The following is a 10,856-nucleotide window of genomic DNA, read 5'->3' on the forward strand; positions in this document are numbered from 1 at the left end:
TGGAGTGGAGTCTTTTGGGTTTTCCACATATAGTATCATATCATCTGCGAAGAGTGATAGTTTGACTTCTTCTTTGCTGATTTGGATGCCTTTAATTTCCTTTTGTTGTCTGATTGCTGAGGCTAAGACTTCTAGTACTATGTTGAAGAGCAGTGGTGATAATGGACATCCCTGCCGTGTTCGAGCAGGCTAGGATTTAAAATGAGTGTTAGACGGGTTGCAGGGAAGAGGGAACAACTTCAGAATCCATTTAATTAGGATGTTAATTAGGATAACAGTGTATCCTCAACTTCCTTTGTCATCTCCTTGAGTTGATGGTGTTTTCCTTAGGGTGTGTTGATTCTGTTGTCATTGAGATTGTGGGCTCTTGAGTCCCCACTGCCTGTGTGCAAATCCTGGCTCTGTGACTTACCATCTTTGTCACTTCAGGATTGTTACTTAGCATTCTGTGCCTCAGTGTCCTCATCTGTGAAATGGACGCAGTAGTTCCAGCTCATGGTGTTACAGTAAGAATTGAGGCCATCCGTACAAACTGCTTCAAATGGTGTTCATTAAATGCTTGTGGTCATAACCAAATGACACTTTCTCCTAGGTCTTGTTGTTTTCCTCAGAGTGCTAGGGCCCCAGAACTCCTGTCTCCTTTGCTCACCAAGAGAAAAACCCTAACTCCTGTGAATTCGCTAAATTTCTTCTGGTTAGGCCAGGCCCATCAAGATGCTTTCCTAAATTAAAGGACCCTTCATCCCCGGATGAACTAGGCACCTGCATTGTTAGGCGGTTGTAGAACTGCAGTTCATGTCTTACTGCGGATGGATGTTCCCCTTCTTTTTATTTGGCCCCTCACTCACGAAATTGGACTTGTTGGGTAAGAGCTGTTTTTAAACTGTTAAATCAGAGCCTGCGTATCTCTTACCACCGAATTTGCATTGAATTGCTAGTTCATTTAAGAAAACATGATACCTTATGAACCACTGGATAGAAAGAAAAGGTTTGTATTGCCTTCCTTTTCCATTAGGTTACCCTCTGGTCTGTGACAGCCGGACGAAGCAGACCTCCCCGTCGCTTCCCAGGAGCGCTGGAGAAGCCTCGCAGCTGGAGCGGGAGCACGTCCATCGGGTCTACGAGGAGATTGCCGGGCACTTCAGCAGCACGAGGCACACCCCGTGGCCGCGTGTCGTGGACTTCTTGAAAGCTTTGCCCAGTGGTTCATTAGTGGCCGATGTTGGCTGTGGAAACGGAAAGTATCTTGGCATCAATCAGGACCTATACATGGTAAGTCACTTTGCTTCTGGCTCCCTTTTGGCTTTGTCTGTTATTATCACCTTCTGCCTTATGCTAGAATGCTGTTTTTTAGGTCACTGATGAAAAGTTATAACCAACAGATGGAAAATTTATGAGTACTCCTTTTTTTTTTTTAATTCCCCTGAGAATTTGTGGGCATGCATGCCATTATTTGTAGTGTATGTGTGTGTTTTTCCCCTTCCTTTAGATTTTGATTATTTTATCAGTAAAACTACCTTAAATTTATTAAACTTTTTACAGGTCAGAAAGGATATTTAGAGAATCCACTTTCTTTGCTTCGATCCTTCTAAATGTGAGGAAGTTAAAGCTGATATTTTCATCCGTCTGTTATAAATGAAGCAGCTGGGACTCACAGACTATATTACTTCCCTGATGTCCTGTAATTAGGGGACAGAGCTGAAACTTGAACCCATGCCTCTGACGCCAAATACAGTGTTCTTTTACTCACAGTAGGAAAAAGTAAAGGTTACTATTTGTTGGTGTCTTATTCTTGAGGAAACCAGGGCTTGAGTAGCTTAAACCATGTGATTGACGTTACAGCTCAAGGGGCAGGATCTGAATCCACTTCTTTCTGTCGCCACATTTCTGTTTCCAGTTGCTATGATTTCTTTCCTGCGGTCCACTTTTTTTTCTGCCGTGCTGGGAAGGAGATCGTTCTCCCTACACTGGCGCATTATTGTAAATACCCATGTCAGTGCGGCTCTGAGGACCGAAGCTTCCCTTTCTCAAGATTAGGGGCAGGAGGACTAGAGTCAGGAGGGTGGGTAGGGACAACGAGAGCAGTGCGCACCCACGGGTCCCCAGAGAACATCACTTGGCACATCGTCTGTATCTTTACTTCTTCCATGAGCAAAGTGAGTTATGCTGCGCTTGAGGGAAGGCAGAGTTCATGCATTAGGAGACAGATTTTATTTCATCGAGATAAGACATTAGTATCCATGTATTGTCATCATGTTTACAATTTAATTTTAGTCTAAGAAGAATAAGGTCTAATGAGTTAGATTTGTTCACGTGGAAGAATTCTCGGTGTGCCACTTAAAATCGGAGTGATGTCTTCTGAGACTGTCATCTTCAGGTGTTGTCCAGAACGTCCCTCAGGGAGCTCTGCTCTTGCACCTTCGTGGTCTAACCCACGGCCTTATCGAGCCCGACAGCTCCCGTGGCCACGAAGCTGGGTGGAACGGAGTCCTCCCGACCGCCTTATCCTGTTACAGTTGAGAAACATGATTTGCCAAAAATCTGAATCTGTTCAAGAAGGAATTCATGTGGAAGAATTAGAAAATCACAAATATAGTCACTTTCCATTATTTTTATTCATTTTGTGGTTGGCACATGCGATTTGCAGAGCCTGCTGCGGGCCTGACCTACGGAAGGCTCCCGTAGGTGTTGGTTCCGTGCGGGAATGAAGACGCCTTGTGTCTGGTGTTCGTTATACCAGAAATGGAGTCACGGATGGTAGAGGGAAGCTGCTGAAGCTCCCGCCCGTGTATTTGAATGTATTTTGAGCAGCTGTCTTTGAGCCTGAAAATATGTGCATGTTTTTGATATTCATGAGGGGGTGTCACCTGGGACATTCATTTTAAGTATGCACGCATAGGATTGCCTCAGAATTAAAAAAAATGTTTATAGTATTATTACATGATTCCTTAACAAAATGTATTTTTAAAATATTAGCTTAAGCCCTCATGGAAATTGTTTTATAAGCTGCCTTTCATTTTTTAATTTCTTTTTCTTTTTTTATTAACATATAATGTATTATTTGTTTCAGGGGTATTTTTCTTTTTTTCTTATTTCTTTTTTTAAAATTAGCATCTAATGTATTATTTGTTTCAGGGGTATCTTTTTTTTTTAAGATTTATGTATTTATTTGAGAGATAGAATGAGAGAGAAGGAGAGAGAGAATGTGAGAGGGAGGTGGGTGAGAGGGGGAAGCAGACTCCCTGTTGAGCAGGGAGCCCGATTCGGGTCTCGATCCTGGGACTCAGGATCATCACCTGAGCCAAAGGCAGATGATTAACCAACTGAGCCACCCAAGCACCTCTGCTTTTCATTTTTTAGATGTCTTTAGTTATTCTTCATTTCTGTCATCAGCACTGGCTGCTGCCTCTATGTTCAGAGGTAAATTTTGTAAGCAAAGACTTTATACCTTTAGGAAACTTTCCGCCTTTACTAGCAGTAGATGAGATAGTATATACCCAGAGCTCAGCCCGACTCACTCACTATGTGATGATTCTCTGCGTTGGTCTCAGACCACTTTCAGCCCAGATTTCTCAGATAAATAACTACTTAATACATTGTAGGAACTTTCTTGGTTGCTGTAAATAGCTGGGATTGCAAAGCTAATAATAATAATGCCAGTTATCTGTTGATAATATAAGAATTGGAGATGTGTTTGTGTAAGACCCTTCTGAACATTTCTGCTTTTGTTTTGCTTTGTGTGTGAACCATTGACTACCCCAGTAATGGAAAGGACAGAATGGCCACTAACAGTGTGCGCAAAGTGCTGAGCTGTGTTTTCTCACAGGATGTGGGAGATCATTATTACTGCTCCCATTTTACCAGCAGGAAAACAGGCCCAAGGTTCCGGGGTGTCAGGAGAAGTGTTAGAACCTTGTTCCAGCGGCAGGGTCTGTACTCTGTGGCGTTCTGCTAACAGAGATCTTAAAGGCCAACTCTGCTGACAGAACAGCTCGCTGTCATCTCAGATGTGGCAGAAACCAGCTACTTGCTGATGGAAGCTTGTTGATGGTTTGTTGAGTGGTGAGGAGCAAACCTGTGAGTTTGCCTTCAGTTTCTCACATGCAAAGCGGAATATACAGTGCTGTGTCCTGTAACCTTGAAGGAGATGGGACAGACTCAGAATGACAGACACTGAGGCACTAGGATGCCTGGATTTCTCTGTGTATCTAGAACCCAGGATGAGAAGTCGTGCCCACCCTTTGTTCTGTGTAGTCGTTATAACATTTGTGGAGTGAAGCATTTAATACACATCATTTCGTTTGGTTCTCATCTCAACCCTAAGAAGTAGGCATTTTTATGACTAAACAGTCATTTGGTGGCTTTCCTAGATCATTCAGCTAGTTTAGCTTGAGACTTCTGTTTGCTGTTTTCATGGTAGTTGACGGGCTTTGCCCATTCTGCACACTCTGAACCCCTTACTGCCAGTCTCATCTCCCTATTGTGCTTGTTTCCTTAGTAGCTTAAAAAATGTGGTATTTTTTAAAGTAATAAAACTAATACAGCTGCAATTCAGAAAATGGACTAAAAAGAAAGGTATTTGCCTGTAATCCTAACCCCCAATAGAGCACTTTGTTGTGAGAGATGTCCTTCCCGTGTTTTCCCTGTAACCTGTATCATCCCGAGTGTGCGTACACCTTGATGACTCATTCATATCACTTCGTACTTCCATGTGAGTGTGTAGCCTTCCACAGTTCCTGGACTTGATAACACTCGGTGAGGGAGAGGCTTCCGGATGCTTCCTCATGTTCACTATGGGGTTTTTATAAATGACACAGGGACAAGCATCTGCCCCGAGAAACAGTCTGACAGGAAGGAAGAACATGGGGTTTGGAGTGAGAAAAGCCCAGGTCTGAATCTCTGCGCTGCCACTGAACTATTTTAACTTGGGGCGGATGACTTACCTGTGGTGAGACAAGTCTTCCTCATTTGCCGTGTAATAGCAGCAGCTAACTTCAGGGTGTGTGTTCAGGGTTGAGGTCGTTAATCTGCTGTCATATCTGGTGGCTGCTAAAAGGCAATTTTGTTTTGTTTTTTTTAGCTCACTTAGCTTTTTTTGTCTTTTGGATAATTTTTTTTTTGGATGAATTTTTAGAAGAACAATTATTGGGTCAAAAGTTATACATGTTTTTGGGGTGCCTGGTGGCTCAGTTGGTTGAGCATCCAGCCCTTGATCTCAGCTCAGGTCTTGATCTCAGGGTTGTGAGTTCAAGACCTGCATGAGACTGTGATGGGCATGGAGCCTACTTAAAAAAAAAAGTTGTGAACATTTTATCCTCCTTAAAAAGTGGCGCACCAGATGGCTCTTGGAAATCGGTGGCATCTGTTTGTACTGTCTTAGCGCTTCAGAGAGCAGTTTTTCCTACTGCCATCACCGTGGCGTGTTTTGGTTTTAAAATATTTTCAATACTCCACTGGAAGAAAAATGAAACCTTGTTTTGTAGTTTGCACCTTTGACCACTAGGTTGAATGTTTTTTCATTTTTTACCAGGCTTTCAGGAATTGCATGTTTAATGTTTTGTTGAAGATTTTAAAAATTAGTAAGTACGCATTTCAAGCCCAGCCATTGTGTGTTTTCATGTCACTGACTGTCCAGCACACAGAATTACGTAGCCTTACATGAGTCCTTTAATAAATGTGAGTATTTATAAATTGTATTTATAAATAAGCCATATTCTGTCACACTTGACATTATGCAACGTGATTAGGGAGCCCTTCACATTCTGGGTGCTTTCCTTGGTGCCAAAGACTTATGGAAATTTAAAAATAGAAAGGGAAGAGGGTAAATTAGTGATGATTTGATGAAGATTGTGTGTAAGACTCGGGCAGAGTAAGCACAGGATGGAGGTCGTGCACCAGACGTGAGTCCTGTCTACACTCGACCTGCTGGTTTGTGAGTCAAACCATCCCCGTCTCTTGTTGGCACAGGGGAGCCCCCCATACAGATGTGCAGTGGCCTGGCAGTGGGAGGAAGGACATTTCCTCTGGTTTTGGTTTGGCTGCTGTTCTTGTTCTGCTTTCTCGTGGGTTTTCGGGTAATAACTTTCCTTCTTCGTTGAGCTCTCCCTCCTGGTATTTGTTTTGTAGTAAAGTTGGTTTTTTTCCTGTTGACTTTTAGCAAGATCTATAGCAATCTGTCAGAATTGGACCGACTTGAGACTTCTGACTCCGTTAACTGAATTTTATTGTGAAATAAGGTGACAAGCCCTGGAATGTAATACACGCGTTATGTGAGTAGTATTGCCAGCTTGATTCGTGGCTGCTGGCTCAGCAGCATAGAATATGGAAGAAAAGACATAAAAGTAGTAAGTCAGTTATGTATCCCACGGAGGTAGAGACAGGAGTCAATAGGGAATTGTGCCGCTGTTGTTAGGAGTGGGCCCTTCGTACTTTCTCATCTTAGGATATATCAAGGGGACATTGCTGTGCTTTACCTCTAGCTTGGTGCCTTCCATTATGCCTCAAAAATTAGTGCAGCTCTGGGATGGAATATAGAAGCTGTTTAATACCACTTAGAAATTGAGCAGATTCATAGTAAGTGTGACTAGCATGGCAGTGTGATTAACTTAGTAAGACTTGTTTTGACATGAGGACTCTTGTTCTTTTTCTGGGATAGACTGAGGGAACCCTAATAATCAGTGCTCACTGCATCTTAAATTCAAATGAGCAAATCCAAGCTTGAGGTGGCCCCTTCTGTCTGCTGAATTCTTTCACATTGCTTCTTCTCTCTTGTAGAGAATGAGTTAAGAAGAAATACCTGGGGATAATTATTAATTAGTGATTTAATATTTCTCATGCTGCTCCCCCCATCGTCTCTCAGTTTACCTATGCACATGGTGCATTGCTCTGGTCCTCCGCACACACACACATGCACACATGTGCACACACGCGCACACAGGGTACTCTCGGGACTAAACATTTGTGTATTGTGTGCGTTGCTCTGGTCCTCCGCACACATGCGCACACAAGCTCACACAGGGTACTCTCGGGACTAAACAGCACAACTGGGTACAAAAATAACAGCAGAGCTGGAGAGGAGACCGACAGTCCTGCTCCCAAACATGTCAAGCAGAACCAGGCCCCTGCGGAGGGCGCAAGAGGCCTCCCTGCCTGGGGACATGAAGGGACGCTGCTGTTCCCCTATGATGGTTGGCTTAGACTAAAAGGTTTAATTAAATAGTGTTTTATAAAGTTTGAATTCAGCACTTTATTCTTGATGTATATGGGTTAAGTGGTGAACAAAACAAGACTCAAAGCTTTAAAAAAATGAAATTAATTATTTTACTTTTTTATTGTTTGGGGATTTTATTTTCTGATTGTACAGTAATATGCATTGAAAGGTAAAAAGAAGCGGGCAAAGACCGCAGCCGTCCTCCTGCTGTGGGGGCCGGCACAGTAGAGTTTGTGTTGAGAGACAGCTGTAGCCCCCCACGAAGGACCAAATGTCTGTGTTTTGGGGATGGTTTCCGTTACCCAAAGCTCTGGATTCTGGTCGGTGATGCACTGGATGCCAGTGGGGACTTCCCGTGTCCACCTCTGTCGTCTTTACTCTGCTCCTTGCGTTTCCACGCGCGGCCCCGAGTTCGGTTCGACTCCGGTGCCGAGGGAAAGGCTGCCCTGCGGGTACCCGGCGGGCCTTCGCGCCGGCTGGGGGGACTGAGACGCTCCCGGCCTCCCAGCTTTTCCCGCCGCAGAGCGTGTGCTAGCGGGTACGCCGCGGCTCGGGGGCTCTCGGGGCGTCCAAACAACCCGTTCCGGGATTCTCTCTCTCTCTCTGCCGCAGATCGGCTGTGATCGCAGCCAGAGCCTCGCGGACATCTGCGGCGAGCGGCGCTTCCAGGCCCTGGTCGGGGACGCGCTGGCCGTGCCCTTGCGCAGCGGCTCGTGCGACGCCTGCCTCTCCGTCGCGGTGATTCACCACCTCGCCGCCGCCGTGAGTGTTGCCTCTCTCTCCCCAGAACTGCAGCTCGGGGCAGGACGTGGTCCCGGGTGGCTTCTCCGGTCTCCCCGTCCTCTCCCTGGTGGCCCGGCCCTTCGCCCCCTTAGCAGAGGAGGTGCGCGGCGCCTGAGCTCCCGCGAGGCCGGGGGCGGGCGGGGGGTGGACGCTTTTAGTGCGGCCTGGTTCTGCCTGCGGCCCGGCCCGAGTGTTCCCGGGTCCAGGGGCTCCGCAGTTCAGCTGTCAGACAGCGGGGAGCTCCCTGGCCCACGGGCTCGCACTCGTCTCCCTGACCTTTGCTATCCCCTCCTTCCCGCCTGCTTGTCTTCTTTTTTTCAAAACTCAGGTGTTGCGGAGCTGTCACTCATGCTTTTAATTCGTCACAGACGTTCCTGGTTTTGAAACAAGTGAATTTAATGTTTTATATTTTTCTTAAAAGAAAAAACAGCCTGTTTTTCCATGTGTCAGGGGTTTCTCCCCTAACCTAATTAATGATTTTACAGATTTCCCCCGAGCCGGCATTACCAGGCATTTCCGTACACCTGACCAGCTTACCTGAATTCAAAATGAAATCAAGTGGATAACCACCTATGCTTCTGCTTTATTAACACAATTAAAAATGCCCTTTTCCCTGTTTCTTTGACACTTTTCACCCCCTCAGTCACAGAACAAAGTTTCCGTTTTTCTTCTTTTTTGCTTTGTATTTTGCGAGATTTTCTGGGCTGTTCATCATAATGAAAACAGCCCTGTCGTCACTTACACTTTCCTGTTTGCTCTCTGCCTTTCCTCTCGGTCGATAAAGGGCAACGTGGTTTTTTTTCACTAGGAGCGCAGAGTGGCGGCTCTCCGAGAACTTGTTCGACTCCTGAGGCCTGGTGGGACGGCACTGATTTATGTCTGGGCGATGGAACAGGAATATAATAAGAAGAAATCCAAGTATCTTAGAGAAAACAGAGTTAGCCAAGGAAAGAAACAGGAGACGGACAGTGATGCAGCAGCGGTGCCCGAGTCACTGGGAGGGCAGGTGCCTGACATGGGTGACCAGGACGCCCCGTCTTGTGTCCCTGCCATTCCCGACTGCCCGGGGGAAGGGGGTAACGCCAGCGATGTCACGGATGCCAGGCTACCTGTTCACACTAACAGGACTTCTTTTCATGCTCAAGACTTACTGGTTCCCTGGCACCATAAGGGCAGCCCCGGGAAGGACAAGCCTGTTGGTGCAGCAGGATCCCAGGCCCCGGGCGCCGTGTTCCATCGTTACTATCACGTGTTCCGTGAGGGCGAGCTGGAGGCGGCCTGCCGGACCCTGAGTGGTGTCCGCCTGCTGCAGAGCTACTATGACCAGGGCAACTGGTGTGTGGTTCTTCAGAAGGTCTGATTGTCTCCGTGAAGACAGAGACAGGCAAGAGAGGCTCACTTGCTTTCTTAAAGGAGGCTAAACTTACTGTCTTTTTCATTCAAGAGAAAACGAGTGGAAAAGTCCCAGAGGAGCACGCCTGAGAGAAATTTGGGAGTGGAGATTACTCAGGACCCATCCTGTCCCCTGCTGTGGCTGACCTCATTTTATGTCCCTGCATGGGGAGGAACAGGGTGGTTTGTACAAGTGACTAAGGTCGTCCGTGAAGTGTTTGGGGCGAGAAAACCGCACATTGAAGATAAACTTCTGCTGTACATGTTACTGATTGAGCTAAATCACGTAGAATCTTAGTGATGTATTTGTACAACATTTTAATAAAGAAAATATTCTTGGTCAGTAGAGAACTGTCTGAAGTTTTATCTTTGATGATTAACTCTGTAAAATCACAGCTGATAACCACTCTGTCCCCTTGCCTTACTGTCACAGGCTCGGGACATAGTAGGTGCTCGATAAGATGTTAGTCCATCAGATAATAGCCACACCTTAGTAGGAACGTCATCCAACAAATCCTCACCGAACCCCACTATGTATCGGTTACTGTGCTAGGAACTGGGTGTGGGGCAGCGAACAAGAACAAAAGCTCTTGCCCTCCTGGAACTTCGTTGTACAAGGACAGACAATAAGCAAATAAACAGACACTGTGTGCTAGATGGTGCTGAATGCCATGGTGGAAAGTAAGATAGTGGTAGGATGTACGAGAACAAAAGATTTATTTTTAAATGGAATGGCTGAGATAACCGCTAATCCTGACGGTAGTTTATTACCAAGAATTAACTGGTCCCCCTAATGCATTGAGTTAGATGCTAAAGGCAACCTTGTACGCTCTTATAACTCCTTTGTCTAAGTAGCAGAAGTTAGAATTGTCAGTCAGACCTGATTATGCCCGTAGTGCCGAAGCTGCGGTGTCGCCGTTGGGTATTTCTAGTTCATTCATAGTTGGTTCTCGTCTGGGTGTGGTCAGCAGTTTTCACCTACAACTATGTCGTAGTTACTCAGTTAACTTACTATTTCCGTCGAGTTTCCAGGAGGAGTAAAGGTAGGAAGTTGATCATAGTTCAAAGGATCACACAGAAAGGAAAGTACTTTTTTTTTTTTAACCATTTTACTGCCGGCGTGCATTGCTTTATAGTCGTAATGCTTAAAAGACAACTTCAAGAAAAATTGCTTTCCATGAATGATGATGCCTGGACGATTGTATCTCTTGTTAGTGTGAGTGATGTTTGTTTTCAAATATCAGGCTTCCAGAAACCGGGGGTGACCGATAGGTCTTAGGTGAGGCAATGATTATTTTTGTCATGGAATTTCACTGCAAGATTGTAATTGTTCCCTCCAGATGAATTTATAAGGTTCATGATATGGAAAGAAAAAAACCCAGAGGGCTAAAAAGCATTTTTTTTGGTTTTTGTTTTTTTTTTAAATATTTTATTTATTTATTTATTTTCAGAAAGAGAGAGAGAGAAAGCA

General features: G+C 45.2%; 1 protein-coding gene across 1 annotated transcript in view; it reads left to right on the forward strand.

Moving 5' to 3' along the window:
- The window catches only part of LOC111153767 (alkB homolog 8, tRNA methyltransferase), a 57,295-nt gene extending 47,580 nt beyond the window's left edge, over positions 1-9,715 (forward strand). Inside the window, exons 10-12 of the mRNA XM_022512990.1 lie at positions 1,016-1,272; positions 7,823-7,972; positions 8,802-9,715. Coding sequence (XP_022368698.1) covers positions 1,016-1,272; positions 7,823-7,972; positions 8,802-9,353 — 959 coding nt within the window. The 3' untranslated portion in view covers positions 9,354-9,715. The remainder of the gene's footprint in view (positions 1-1,015; positions 1,273-7,822; positions 7,973-8,801) is intronic.
- The last annotated feature ends 1,141 nt before the right edge of the window (positions 9,716-10,856 follow it).

Source organism: Enhydra lutris, unplaced genomic scaffold (assembly GCF_002288905.1).
Source record: "Enhydra lutris kenyoni isolate GAN:26980312 unplaced genomic scaffold, ASM228890v2 scaffoldscaffold34, whole genome shotgun sequence".
NCBI lineage: Eukaryota > Metazoa > Chordata > Mammalia > Carnivora > Mustelidae > Enhydra > Enhydra lutris.